Here is a 15,583-nt window from a genome sequence, read left to right as displayed (position 1 = left end):
TTTTTAGCACATTCAGTTATTTGTATGTAAACAATGAACAAGCTAGTTAGCTAACATACCACATGTTTTTGTCAAATTGTCAGAGCAGCCAGCAAGCAACAAGATATGCCGAATAACAGTCTAAAAACCATTTGAGGGAAAGTAATCAGATGTGACTTGTGTCTGAACGGTCAAATGGCCAGGAATCAGATTTATATCCGACTGACTTCACACCACCTACGAAATGTGGCTTGAAATATCAGATTCCATGTGCTTTTTGGCTGTTCAGAATACAGGAAATAACAGATTCTAATGGATATGCAAAGAAATTAGATTTGCTTCATTTCAAACTGCCAATGTGAGCATGGCTTTAGAGATTTACCCAGAAAGACTCCGCTGTAATGGCTGCCAAAGGTGATTCTAATATGAATTGACTGAGAGATGTGAATACTTATGTAAATGACATATCTGTATTTTATTTTCAATACATTTGAAACAATTCTAAAAACATGTTTTCACTTTGCTATTATGGGTTATTGTGTGTAGATGGGTGAGGGAAAAAAAGATTGAATACATTTTGAATTCAGGGTGCAACACACAAAATGTGGAATAAGTCAAGGAGTATAAATACTTTCTGAAGGCACTGTATGCTCTGATAATGTAACCTCTACAAAATAAATGCTTTTCTTATAGTTTCACATGTTTTTTTATATGTTGCCATAAAAACAATGACAATTACTATAAGAAAAATACAATATTTGTATATACATGTTCAGGTATGAGTTTTCATGGTTAAGGATGGGTAGCATTTCCTACTGGACAGTTTATTTATCTACAGCTACAGATTCTACAGATTGGTCTCCCATCCTGGGTTTTAACCAAGCCCTGCTTAGTTTTGATATTTGTCACGAACTACTAGCAATGCGAATGAGAATAATTGTTGAGAGATCTCCATTTAATAATGAAATAGAATCACTGCTATCAATCATTCCTCCTCTCCTTCTACTCCCCCTCCTTCAGGTTTTCCCCTTTCCCCTCCTGGCGGCAGACTTTGATTCAGTCTCAATAAGTGTGACGTTGCGTGCTTCAATGATGTCAGACAGTGGTATGCAAGTGCTTGGAAATGTCTCACATACATGGGACATACCTTAAAAGGCTTAGCTTACATGTCTCGTGTGTTTTTTATACAATCCAAGCAAAGCTAGTTATTACTATGGTCCAAGTGTTTTGAAATTCAAAATGTCCCATGTACTGTATATCTCCCATATTTGTTGTGTGTATTATTGCTATGAATCCCCCATGGCTGGAGCAAACATTGCCACTAAGCAATTGACTTACTCAGCCACACACTGTTGGCTGTTTTTATACTGATGTACGTCACCATGTCACCGTTTTTAGAGACAGTAAACCTAGGCTCGAACAAGGACAGAGTTGTAATCATTAGTCCAAAACAGTTGTGCAAGTAAAACGAGAGTTTCTAATGGACAAATGCAGGTATGTCCCCATTCTTTTTACAGTCCATGTAGGTCCCTCCGTTTCGTTCCATTTGCTTCCATTTAAGAAACGTTTTGCAACAGAATCGGCATAATGAATATAATAAAATACAAATTAATACGGCCCAGCTGAATATTTACCTTACTGATTGATGTGATGTAGATTGAACCAAGTAATTCATTGTATTCTACTATATTCTTGCTAACACACTGTTCTTTATAAACAAGTCTGCTCTGCGTTTGAAAGATACTGATCATAGGAAATGTGATGTGTAATAAGCAGTACCGTAATTCAAAGAACAGCGCGCATTAGTTTTTCATTTAACCACACCCTTTAACTATGACGCCAAACCAATACGATCCTTAAACGGAACTGAACAGTGACCAATAATAATTTATTCACTTAACGTTTTAGTTATTTAGGCGTTTGTTAACACCGGGGAACTCAAAATATGACTTATTTAACTTCCCAGCATCACATATTTACCCCCAAGTAGTGTTTAATTCGTGTTGGAGAAAGCACTTGTTGATATAGGTCATCTAGGTAATGGTATTTAGCTAGCTGCTAAGAATGGCTAACTGTAACGATATGGTTTTTCACACTCAAATAGCCTCCATCATGGAGGTTCTAGCGAATACAGCCGTGGCAGAGATCTGTAAACTCGTAGACGACGACTATGCAGTGTTTCGTTTGGAAATAACTCAAAGCCAGAAAGAAAACAGGACATTGCGGAGGAAACTACAGCTACTGGAACTGAAGGTGGCACGGGAACGTCGTCCCAGTAGTGTCAAGATCCTCGAGCGATACAGAGGACTGGCAAGAGGTACATTTTGCAGAAGGCGGAGGCTGCTGTCGCCCCGTTTCCCATGTGTTCAAATGGCTTACCAATAATTGGGTCTTGGTCAGTTTTTGGATAGTATCGAAAAATTCCCATGATTACTTAGCTACCTATCTTGCGCAAAGACACTATCGTATTCTAACCAGATGCGCGAGACTTTTGGATGAAGAATTAAAGCAGTTAGCGCCGCTTCCACGAATACACGTTCATAGTTGTAACCAAAACCATATATTTTGGGAATGCTTACAATGTTTAGATTATAGTTTGACCAGACATTAATAATATATTTGGTAGGGATCTTTGTAACATATCTATTTTGGATGCATCACTTGTTAACTAGAATGCTAACGCTCATCGACATTTGCTGTAGTAAAGTCCAAAGAGCCATTTTACTGTTTGAAGTGTTTTGAAAAAGTGTAATGCAGTTGATTTGTGATGAGACAACCATTATATTAAAAAGGTCCAATGCAGCCGTTATCTTAATATCAAATAATTTCTGGGTAACAATTAAGTACCTTACTGTGGTTGTTTTAATTTAAAATGGTAAAAATAGATTCTTAGCAAAGAGCAATTTCTCAAGCAAGGATTTTGCCAGGACTGTCGGAGTGGGGAGAGAAAGTGAAAATGAGTTATTGGCAAAGCGGTTTGGAACTCAACTTCAGATTGGTCGAAAGGAAAGATCCACCCAAAACCACTCATTCCTATAATTGAATATGTGAGAACAATATTTGTGTTTCATTTTTCCATTATAATAAGATTGGTAGCAACATGTGAAAATCCTTGTGGAAATCTGTTACAGCTCAAGTGAACTACAAAACTCAAAATGCAATGCTCTCTCTATGGCTGGCTAGCTAGGTAGCTAGTAAGTGTAGCTACACACAATAATACCAAAGTCAATATCATGTGAAGTAGTTAGTAAGCTGTAAAATCTCCTAAACAAACTGCACAATTTAGGAGTCCACAATCTCACTTTATTAAACCTGCAGATCGATGTGACACAGAGTGGAGTCTGACAAACAACGGCACCATGCAATGCACCCAGGACTGAAGAGGCAGACAAATAGGATACATTTGGTAGACCCTCTGTTAAATAAAAAATTTGAGAGAAGACAACCTCCCGCGTTTACATCTGACAGTATTGAAATCTGACATGCATGATAAGATTTCGCAATCTAAAAGTCGTAGTCCTATTAACTTCCAGTGGAGTGACAGCGGCTTTATCGCAATGCTAAATCATACTGGCCGAATTGCTGCCTGCTTGAATGGCAATAGCTCAGATACACATGAAAAGATGCAGGGAATGGATAGAATATCGCTCAGAGATGCACAAAAACAATATAACATTCAAAATGGGTTAATCTTTACTTTAACTAATGTTACCAGGCAGGCCAAAACTCCATCCCACCAAAACAGGCTGAACATTTCAGGTGGTCTTTTCAAATAGCTATTAAACTAAAAGGGATTATCATAATTTTCACAATTTTACAGGACCATTCTAACCTCAGTGTGGATATACAGTACCAGTCAAAAGTTTGGACATCTACTCATTCAAGGGTTTTTCTTTATTTGGAATATTTTCTACATTGTGGAATAATAGTGAAGACAAACTATGAAATAACACATGGAATCATGTAGTAACCAAAAAACAGCTTTGAACCCTCTTGGCATTCTCTCCACCAACTTCATTAAGAATTATTTTCAAACAGTCTTGGAGTTCCCACATATGCTGAGCACTTGTTGGCTGCTTTTCCTTCACTCTGCGGTACATCCCAAACCATCTCAATTAGGTTGAGGTTGGGGGATTGTGGAGGCCAGGTCATCTGATGCAGCACTCCATCACTCTCCTTCTTGGTCAAATAGCCTTTACACAGCCTGGAGGTGTGTTTTGGGTCATGGTCCTGTTGAAAAACAAAATGATAGTCCCACTAAGCGCAAACCAGATGGGATGGTGTATTGCTGCAGAATGCTGTGGTAGCCATGCTGGTTAAGTGTGCCTTATTCTAAATAAATCACACACCGTGTCACCAGCAAAGCACCATCACACCACCACCTCCATGCTTCACGGTGGGAACTACACATGCGGAGATCACCCATTCTCCTACTCTGCGTCTCACAAAGACATGGCGGTTGGAACCAAAAATCTCAAATTTGGAATCGTCAGATCAAAGGACAGATTTCCACTGGTCTAATGTCCATTGCTTGTGTTCATTGGCCCAAGCAAGTCTCTTCTTATTATTGGTGTCCTTTAGTAGTGGTTTCTTTGCAGCAATTTGACCATGAAGGCCTGATTCACACAGTCTCCTCTGAACAGTTGATGTGGAGATGTGTCTGTTGTACGCTGTGAAGAATTCCTTTCGGGCTGCAATTTCTGAGGCTGGTAACTAATGAACTTATCCTCTGCGGGACTTATCCTCTGAGGTGACTCTGCGTCTTCATTTCCTGTGGCAGTCCTCATGAGAGCCAGTTTCATCATAGCACTTGAGGATTTTTGCGACTGCGCTTGAAGAAACGTTCAAAGTTCTTAATTTTCCGGATTGACTGACCTTCATGTCTTAAAGTAATGATGGACTGTTGTTTCTCTTTGCTTATTTGAGCTGTTCTTGCCATAATATGGACTTGGTCTTTTAAAAATAGGGCTATCTTCTGGATACCACCCCTACCTTGTCACAACACAACTGATTGGCTCAAACACATTAAGAAGGAAAGAAATTCCAGAAATTAACTTTTAACGGCACAACTTAATTGAAATGCATTCCAGGTGACTACCTCATGAAGCTGGTTGAGAGAATACCAAGAGTGTGCAAAGCTATCAAGGCAAAGGGTGGGTACTTTGAAGAATCACAAATAAAAAATATATTTGGATTTGTTGAACCCTTTTTTTGGTCACTACATGATTCTATATGTGTTATTTCATAGACTTCACTATTAAATAGTAAAAATAAAAACCCTTGAATGAGTAGGTGTGTCCAAACTTTTGACTTGTACTGTATATATATAAAACAAAGAAATATTGTTTTTGACTTCACTGGGCCTTTAAACAGGACATTCATACAAGACTTAAAATCCAATTATGATCCAAAAGTAGTGTGAAATACAATCATGAAATATGTAAATATTTTTATGTTTGTATTCTGAAAACTCCCACGTGTTCAGTAATCAAATTGCACTAATCGCCCTTGTGTGGCATTGTTTGCAAACACAGAAAGAGGTCTATACCACAGTAGTTAACCTAACCACCTCTTTTTCCCCAATCATGCTCTCAGGTGAAGGACATCTCACTGGAGGTCACAGGAGCATTGTGAAGCCAGCAGGACACAATACATGGAGAGATGACCAACCAATTACAGTTGATGAGGGGAGTGGATCCTCAACCCAGCATGTTATCGTGATAGAGGTCAGTGCAGGGCTCTCCAACCTTGTTCCTGGGTGGCTGCAGTCCTGTAGGTTCTCACTCTAACCCTAATCTAGCGCACCGGATTCTAATAATTAGCTGGTCAATAAGCTGAATCAGGTTACTTAGAACTGTGGTTGGCGTGAACCTACACAAGGGTATCTCTACAAGGACAAGGTTGGAGAGCCCTGGCTTCGTTTAGTGTTGCATTACAGTTACTTTGTAAATCAAATGTGGCCAATTCATTTCGGAAAGGCACCCTTAAGCCATTCACATGTACATCTGCCATAGGGGAGCTTGTGAGACTTCCCTAAGACATTGTTATCCAATTCTACTTATGTACCGGTAATAACCTTCTCTCTTCTTGTCAGTCTGCAGAGGCTGCAAGTCCCGGGGTGAAGCTAGAGAGGTCTGAAGGAGAGGAGGACCCACGGCACAGGAGAGACAGCCAGACTGAAGTCGAGGACCCTACCACCGCCGCAGCGCAGCCCAGGACCCGACGCAGCACCACGGAGGTCAGTGGAACGCTGAACGCCGTCCTCAAGTCAAAGACAGACAACAAGACTTTAACTGTAACTCACAGTCTCTTACATACAGGACCTGACCATATATCAGACCCAGGTCTGGGGAGACTGGGCTGTCCTCCTGCTCCCGGCTCAGACTATTTACCGGTATTTCACCAGAGCCAGAGGCCTGTTCATTCCCGTGGGGATGGAGACACGTTAGATACTGGTGGTGATGATCCTGCTTGTTCTTACACTACAGAGGACCCAGAGGACCTCAACATGCCCATGTGTTTAGAGACACAGACAGATCTGTCTATAGGGGACTGGAACCAGTACAGTAGTAGTGTATACTCTGAAGGGTACTTAGATAAGAAAGGGGAGGGGCTGGTCATAGATGAAGTGACTGTGAAATTGGAGGGTGACCTTCCTCCCACATGGAATGCAGATCACCTAAGAGAAGGACACTCGCAGGGCAGAGATTTCTTAGACTACAGGGAAAGCTTAGAGACAAATCCAAATGTTGCGACCTACTCCCCTTTACACACGCTCAGAGAGCGCAACCCTGTGTCCACGTCGATGGGGTCTATTGATTCACACGGCCACATCCTTTTCGATCAGGTATTGAACTCAAACAGGGATAAAACCCAGGCATGGGGAGGGGGAGCAACATCAGGCAATAGTAAAGAGAAACGGTTCCTCTGCATGTTCTGTAACAAAGGCTTCAGCTGCCCCCAGAAGGTGGAGATCCATCAGAGGGTCCACACAGGAGAGAAACCATTCAGCTGCACCCAGTGCCACATGCGCTTCACTGAGGCTGGCACCCTGAAGCGGCACCAAAGGGTCCACACAGGGGAGAAACCTTACAGCTGCCCCCAGTGTGAGAAGAGGTTCTCCCGCCAGGACAAACTGAAGATGCACCTGAAGGTCCACACGGGAGAGAGGCCGTTCGCCTGTACGCACTGCGGGAAGAGGTTCTCAGAGAGGAGCTACCTCAGAATACATCAGGAAAAAACCCATTCCACTCTATAACATAGAAAGTAACTATTCCATTTGATAGCTTCTGACTTTTAGATCAAAGCCGCATTAAAGGTAGACTTTCAATTTCCGCAACAACTAAGAGCGTTGGAAGTGCAAGGCCCAGACATTGGAATATACACTGAGTGTACAAAACATTAGGAACACATGACATGGACTGACCAGGTGAAAGCTATGGTCCCTTATTGATGTCACCTGTTAAATCCACTTCAATTAGTGTAGATGAAGGGGAGGAGACGGGTTAAAGAAGGATTGTTAAGCCTTGAGACAATTGTCACACGGATTGTGTATGTGTGCCATTCATAGGGTGAATGGGCAACACAAAATATTGAAGTGCCTTTGAATGCTGGATGCAAATGACATCCAGCCAACTTGACACAAACTGTGGGAAGCCTTCGAGTCAGCATGGGCCAGCATCCTTGTGGAATGCTTTCGACACCTTGTAGAGTCCATGCCCCAAAGAATTGAGGCTGTTCTGAGGGTAAAAGGGGGTGCAACTCAATATTAGGAAAGTCAAATCAAATTGTGTTTGTCACATGCGCCAAATACAACAGGTGAAATGCTTACTTACAAGCCCTTAACACTTATTTTTCTTAACTGCATTGTTGGTTAAGTAAACATTTTTAAATAACAAATAATAATTAAAGAGCAATAGTAAAATAACAGTAGCGAGGCTGTTACTAACCAGTGCGGGGGGCACAGGTTAGTCGAGGTAATATGTACATGTAGGTAGAGGTAAAGTGACTATGCATAGATATATAAACAGAGAGTAGCAACAGTGTAAAAGAGTGGGTGCAAATAGTCTGGGTAGCCATTTGATTAGCTGTTCAGGAGTCTTATGGCTTGGAGGTAGAAACTGTTAAGAAGCCTTTTGGACCTAGACTTGGTGCTCTGCTACCGCTTGCTGTGCGGTAGCAGAGAACAGGCGTACCTAATGTTTTGTACACTCACTGTATAAGACATGTATAAGCCTAATGCATCTTTCATTACTTCCATTGAACTACTTAATTTTTTCCCCTAATATTATTTTAATGTGAAAATGAATGCAATTCATCAGGTTCATGCAGCTCTGTAGTTGAGAAAACGTGTGTGTGGTTTTCATAATGGTGTATTTAAAAGTTGTTTGTTTAATAAACACAAAATGGGACTTTTTAAGTCTGACTTTTGTCGAGATTTTCTTTCGTATACATCACATCTGATCTCACCCTATTCTGTGTAAACCCGACAGCGCTTTATAACCAATATACACCAACTACATATACCGACACATTACCACACACTAACAAACACCTACTGTACACGTTAACATAGTTTAGTTAGGTTTGTCTTACTTTTGACTTTTACCCACATATTTATGTCCACCATGATGGGTTTAACAACAATGAAGTCGTTCTGTAACTACAGTATAGGACTCAAATACAGTGGGGATGGGTAAACACGCATACTTGCGAACATAAGCAACCATTTAAGTTTCTCTGGCTCAAAATGCGTATCAGCCAATTAAAACCGTTGATTTACTTGCACGTGACAGAACGCTGAATTGTAGCTGAGGTGCATTCATTTCTCTTGAACGGTTTGTACTGAACGACACGTTTCCCAAAAACGTTATTGTACGTTATTTAACAGACTGTTTGGTGGGTGTGGCTTGAAGCAATGAGTGACTTATTTAAAGGGCAGTGGCCATGCTGACGTCGTTCCACAACCCAACCCCGTTTTTTAACTGGTCGTTCAGTACAGCATCGTTTCCGTTCAACTGTACGTTCCAGAATGTAAAAACGTTGTGAATGCAGCCCTGGTCCCATCAGATAACATGGCACACGTTAGCCATATGCTTATCTCACCAGGTGGCAGTGATTATATCCTGTAACAAATTCTTCATAAGATCTATAAAGATCTTATACTTTAAATCCCCCAACCAATATTATTTCTTAAAATAGGTCAACCTTGGCCACTTAAGGGATATTATAAACCTACAAATTCAAGGTTTGCTTTTGTTCCGCTGGTCTGTAACAAAATGTTCTGTGCCAATATTGCATTGATTAATCCTTGACTAGGCTACTAGCTACTACTAACGTTAGACATTTTCACGTTTTCACATATGCCAAAATCCCACGTTTTTGTTTCAGTTTCACACACATCCATGTGCTTTTATGGAAAATTTGAAATAAGGTCCTTACAACATGTGTATTTATAGTACATCATAAAAAAAAACAATAGCCTTATGGATTTGTCTAGTAGCAGTCATGTAGGCTACCATTATCATCATCACTTCTAGGCAGCACACACTGCTAAAGCGATTGACTCTAAATCAATAGTGCACTTTCACCATGAGCCCCCCGCATCAACATTTTTTGTTAGGGGGGAAAAAAACTGTCCACCGTTGGTTCTTCATGCTCGATTCAAAACGCATGTGACGAAGTGGATGACTATAATAATGTATAGCCTATAAAACGTTATAGGCCTTCATAGGAATATAGCCTACACTAATGTGTCCTAACCAGCTAAGCTCCACTAGTCTTTAACCTCACCGGCCTGGAAGCCGAGGCTACATATGGAATAGGACCTAGGTAGTTAATGGGGTTCATCATAAATTGAAGTGTACCATGCAAAGTCCCATATGATTTAATAGGTTATAGCATAAGCAGGACACTATCTGATGGGAATTAATGTAGGTTATAGCTCTACTGTTGATTGGACGGTGTCTGGGTGAGCCTTTTCTTGTTTGCTTATGGCTCTATACATCAGCATCTGTTTGTGATGTGTGGTGGTTAATTTCTGTATTACCAAATGAGGAGAAACAAACTTCACACACCAGTCAGAGTTATACTTAAACTACATCTTTAATAATAAGAGCTTTGCATTAGCAATGACTTTCAATGATGCACCATTTCTAATGAACCATTGCAAGTGACAACACAAAAGTACAAAGATCTTTTATAGCCAAGATACAACCCTCTCAACCTACATGACGAACCACAGATTCGTAGAATGGTCACAAGGTTAAGATTTGTATGAAAGGTATCTATAATACATAGCAGACAGCAACTGCTGTGTCAACAGTTTTCATTGTATAGACCAGTGTCTGGTCCTCCTACTCCAAACTGGAACCGACTCTACCGTACCATGGTGAGCACAAAAACATTACCTCATGTTATCTGGAATGCTCTTTAGGTTTTATCACCCAAAGACATCGTAAATCTCCTCTGTCAGTGCTATCTCATAGAGGCCCTCTTCAGTAGAACACACACACAATAGTTAACAGAATACTCTATTCTGTCGAATAAAACAACCATTATAATGCAATACAAGCATTATAACAATCTTGCAATTTCCACGACAGATGGTACATAAATGGCTATGAAAATAATGGATAAGGTAAATCTAGGTAAATCTACTGGACAAACATATAAATGCAACATGCAACAATTTCAAACATTTTACTGTGTTACAGTTCATACAGTTCTCTGTCAATTGAAATAAATTCATTAGGCCCTAATCTATTAATTTTCACATGACTGGGAATACAGATATGCATCTGTTGGTCACAGATACCTTTAAAAAAAATGTGCCTCACACTGGGCCTCAGGATCTCGTCACTCTATCTCTGTGCATTCAAATTACCATCCATAAAATGCAATTGTGTTTGTTGTCCTTACGCCTCCCCATACCATAACCCAACTCCACTATGGGGCACTCTGTTCACAACGTTGACATCAGCAAACCGCTCGCGCACACACACAACGCCATACACGTGGGTAGAGAAATTAACATTTAATTCTCTGGCAACAGCTCTGGTGGAAATTCCTGTAGTCAGCAAGCCAATTGCACGCTCCTTCAAAATTTGAGACATCTGTGACATTGTGTTGTGTGACAAAACTACACATTTTAGAGTGGCCTTTTATTGCCCCCAGCACAAGGTCTTGATATGCCACACCTGTCAGATGGATGGGTTATCTTGGTATAGAAGAAATGCTCACTAACAGGGATGTAAATAAAACATTTGAGAGAAATAAGCTTTTTTTAATGGAACATTTCTGGGATCTTGTGCTTCTACACCTGCATTGCTTGCTGTTTGGGGTTTTAGGCTGGGTTTCTGTACAGCACTTTGAGATATCAGCTGATGTAAGAAAGGTTATATAAATACATTTGATTTGATCTTTTATTTCAGCTCATGAAACATTGGACCAACACTACATGTTGTGTTTATATTTTTGTTCAGTTTAGTATGGTCTACAGCAGGGCTGCCAACCCTCTTCCTGGAGATCTACCATCCTGTGGGTTTTCAGTCCACACCTGATTCTACTTATTAGCTGCTCAACAAGACCTTAACTAGCTGAATCAGATGTGCTAAATTAGGGTTGGACTGAAAACCTACAGGACATTAGATCTCCAGGAAGAGGGTTGGGCAGCCCTGGTCTACAGCATGTCTTCAACCCTGTTCCTGTCACGCCCTGACCTTAGAGAGCCTTTTTATGTCTCTATTTGGTTTGGTCAGGGTGTGATTTGGGGTGGGCATTCTATGTTCTGATTTCTATGTTTTTGTATTTCTATGTGTTGGCCGGGTATGGTTCTCAATCAGGGACAGCTGTCTATCGTTGTCTCTGATTGGGAATCATACTTAGGCAGCCTTTTTCCCTTTTGTCATTGTTGGGAAGTTATCTTTGTTAGTGGCACTATAGCCCTGTTAAGCTTCACGGTCATTTCTTTGTTTCTTGTTTTGTTGGCGACATTTAAATATAATAAAGGAAAATGTACGCTCACCACGCTGCACCTTGGTCTCCTTCCGACAACGGCCGTGACAGTTCCTGGAGAGAGACCGTCCTGTAGGTTTTCGCTCCAACCTCAGCTGCAACTAACCTGGTTGAGCTTACCAACCAACTAATTATTAGAATCAGGTGCGCTAGATTAGTGTTGGAGCAAAAAACCTACAGGACTGTAGCTCACCAGGAACAGGGTTGGAGAGCCCTGGTCTACAGCTTATCATGAGGTATTCTAACTCAGGCGAGACTTCCTTAATATTAGAGATTGCGTACCAGCTGTTGTTAACAAAGAGTCACACCATCCCCCTTGTGCTTTCCCGATACTGCTGTTCTGTCCTGCCGATGCATAGAAAAACCCACTAGAATATTATCCATGTCCTTGTTCATCCAAGTTTCAGAGAAACATAGGATATTACAGTTGTTCAGGTCCTGTTGATAGGATAGTCTCGAACGAAGCTCATCCAGTTTGTTCTCCAGTGATCGTACATTAGCCAATAGAACAGAGGGTAGAGGTGGATTATTTCCTCGCGTCCGTAGTTTCATCTGGGTAGCCGCATGTCGGCCTCTACATCGCTTTCTCTTTCGAGTGTCGTGGATTATGGCCTAGTCTGGGGTGAGCAGTATTTCCTGTGCCACCGACTCATTGAAGTAGAAATCTTCATCCAAATTGAGGTTAGTGATCACTGTTCTGATAACCAGAAGCTCTTTTTCAGTCATAGGAATTGATGGCGGAAACATTATGTACAATTTTTTTTATTAAGATCAGCGCCAAAAAACACAAAATAACAGAATTGGTCAGGAGCCTGTAAAACGTCCGCTATACATTCCACCGCCATTTTCATGACAGAGCCATGACCATGTCTATGACAATTATGTGGACTAGGCACTTTACACAGAGAGCAATTTAACCAGTCAGTCAAATACACGCGATAGTTGCTTTGATGATGTTGGACTGAGGTACGTTAAGGATGCTTCCATGAACAAGTGTAGGAAAACCAACAACTATGTCAACGACTTGAATTGGCTGATGCAGAACTTGTTCCAGGTTATAGTCACTGCCACCTGGTGAGGTTAGTATAGGTCTAACGTGTGCTACAATTTAGCGCTCTGTCAACTGCAAATTAATCAACGTTATGAATTGACTGATACACATTTTGAGCCAGAGAAACTGGTCACATTTATATGGTTGCAAGTATGGCCAAGCAATGTTTAAAGTGTTTAATATTGGCGTGTACGTACCAGAGGGAGGTGTATGTCTCTGTAATCTGTATCTCCTCTCTCTTCCAGGAGGAGGAGGGTCCAAAAGGTGCTGCTGGAGGACAATCAGATTACACCTCCTCCTGAACCCACAGAGGAACCAGCTGAGCAACACAGGACCACACACAGTCTCACGGAGGTGAGCCCACTGTAAACTTAATGTTATGACTATGACTACTGTTTTTTGAAGGAGGTGATATGATGTACAACATACATATGGCGAGTCGCACTCTCGCGACTTTGGTTGAAGGATCTACAATCACGCCAGACAAGGCCAATGAACTCCATGCCTCACTGGAACCCCCGCCTTCCACAGGTGATAAGTGTGAGGCTAGGATTCATGCTCTACAACGAGTCCAGGAATGGGCAGCGCAGGGCCAAACAGGTGTTGTATCTCGTTTGCCTCCTTCAGGGAGCAGTAGTTATATTCATAATGTTACGTTCCCTTTCAGTCTGTCAACTTCGGTACAACATACTATGGGGAAATATAATCACGCCACAAGACGACCCCAACGGATACTAAATGAAATGGTCCATGGCAGACCACCCAGATGCGTCAGTCTGGGTATTGCGCAGATGCCATGCTGTCTAGTGACTTTCCCTTGTCCCAGCTGTAAGCACACTGGGAGCAGTGACATCCAAGTGATAAAAGCTTACAAAAGTGTGTGGTGATGCCCAACTCACCACGGCACAAATATCTCCTATAGTCAACCCTTTAAAACAACGCCCAAGACGCTGCCAGACCCCTGGTGGAGTGGGTGTGTACACAGGTAGGTAACACTTAACCCTTGCTGCTATATGCCAGGGAGATAGCCTCCACAATCCAGTGGGAGAGATGCTGCTTAGACAGCGCCCTCCCGTGACCTGGATTAGCAAAACAGACCAAAAGCTGGTCACATAACCGGATATCCCAGGTCCGTTCAATGTACAAGCGTAAAGCTTGCACCGGACACAGGACATGTAACCTCTGTTTCTCTTTAGAAGCAAAAGGAGGAGGCAAAAAGGGAAATAGCTCTTAAGCTAAGGACCTGTAGGACATAGCCATGACTTTCAGGGTTAAGGCTGTATTTGGATGCAACGAGTCGCCTGGGGCGAACTGAATACAGGAAGTGTGTACGGATAACAGGGTCCCCAACACGTTTAGCCAAAGCCAGGAACAGGGATGTTTCGTAGGAGAGGATTGTCAGATCCACCGACTCCAGAGGCCCAAAGAGTGCCTCCAAAACCAGTGCCAAGTCCCATGTGGGCGGAATAGGTTAAGAGACCCGTCTGAGACGGCATACAACTTAGAGGAACCCCACTACCAGGGGGTGGGTCCCTGGTGAGGCTCCGTCAATTCCCACATGACATGCTGGGATAGCGGCCATGTCCACTTTTAACGTGGAGAATGCCCGCCCCTGCTAAAAAAGCTCCTGTAGTAACATAAGGATGTCCCTCACAGAGCACTGAAAAGGAACAAGTCCATTATCTTAGCACCAGAGCTCAAACGCTTGCCACTTATACTCATACAACCCTTTAGTGGAGGGCGCCCTTGCAAACTGAATGGTAGCAATAACATTCAGAGGTAAACCTCTAGCCATCAGATTGGCCCTCTCAGGGGCCAGGCCCATAGGAACCTAATATCCGGCCTCCCGTGCCAAACCTGCCTGTGTGCCTGGGACAACAGGTCCCCGCCTAAAAGGCGATTGATCTCTGCAAACCAAGGCTGCCTGGACCAACGGGGAGCCACAAGAATCAATGATCAACCCTCCCGGCGCACCCTCCAACGTGGGCTGAATCAGAAACACTGGCGGAAACACGTAAAGTAGGGTACGAGGCCACTGGTGCGCCAGAGAGTCTGTTCCCAACAGGGCACCTTGGGTCCCTCTTCAAGAACAATACAACAATGACACTTCACATTCTCACAATGCGTAAAGATCTACATCGGCTCTGCTGAAAATTCCCCATACCTGGGAGACCATCCAGGGGTCTAACCTCCACTCTTGAAAGAGAGAGGGTCCAACTTGGATAAAATATCTGCACCGAACTCCTTGTGGTGTGCCGGGCGCCTGCAGGCTGACTTCGGTCATCAGTTGAACAGTGTTTCCTCCGACACATTGGTGCAGCTGACTTCCGGATTAAGCAGGCGAGTGTTAGAATCGCGGTTTGGCGGGTCATGTTTCTTAGGACGCATGACTCAACCTTCGCCTCCTGAGCCTGTTGGGGAGTTGCTGCGATAAGACAAGATCGAAAAAGGGGTTAAAAAAATATAAATAACATCTGCACCGGAGAGGCAACCGAGAAATGCGCTGCCCAAAGCGAGAGCATGTGCGTATTTCTCCCC

The 15,583-nt window shown here is 42.4% G+C and overlaps 2 protein-coding genes across 3 annotated transcripts in view; both read left to right on the top strand.

Annotated features, from left to right (window-relative positions):
• Nucleotides 1-15,583, top strand: part of LOC120052940 (zinc finger protein-like) — a 134,322-nt gene that overhangs the window by 12,488 nt on the left and 106,251 nt on the right. The gene's annotated exons all lie outside the window — the stretch shown is intronic.
• LOC120052959 (protein snail-like) lies at nt 1,853-7,419 on the top strand. The gene is made up of 3 exons (XM_039000203.1): nt 1,853-2,296; nt 5,575-5,705; nt 6,074-7,419. Exons 1-3 carry the CDS (start codon nt 2,044-2,046, stop codon nt 7,235-7,237), a joined length of 1,548 nt encoding a protein of 515 aa, XP_038856131.1. The 5' UTR covers nt 1,853-2,043; the 3' UTR covers nt 7,238-7,419.

Source organism: Salvelinus namaycush, chromosome 8, assembly GCF_016432855.1.
Source record: "Salvelinus namaycush isolate Seneca chromosome 8, SaNama_1.0, whole genome shotgun sequence".
Classification (NCBI taxonomy): domain Eukaryota; kingdom Metazoa; phylum Chordata; class Actinopteri; order Salmoniformes; family Salmonidae; genus Salvelinus; species Salvelinus namaycush.
Note: the sequence above shows the minus strand (reverse complement) of the source record. Positions and strands in the feature narration are given on the sequence as shown.

Excerpts from the sequence above, each read along its gene's own strand:
- LOC120052959 (XM_039000203.1), top strand. The coding sequence starts at position 2,044 with ATGGCTAACTGTAACGATATGGTTTTTCACACTCAAATAGCCTCCATC. Across the intron at positions 2,297-5,574 it reads ATACAGAGGACTGGCAAGAG|GTGAAGGACATCTCACTGGA; the intron begins GTACATTTTGCA and ends TCATGCTCTCAG. Across the intron at positions 5,706-6,073 it reads AGCATGTTATCGTGATAGAG|TCTGCAGAGGCTGCAAGTCC; the intron begins GTCAGTGCAGGG and ends TCTTCTTGTCAG.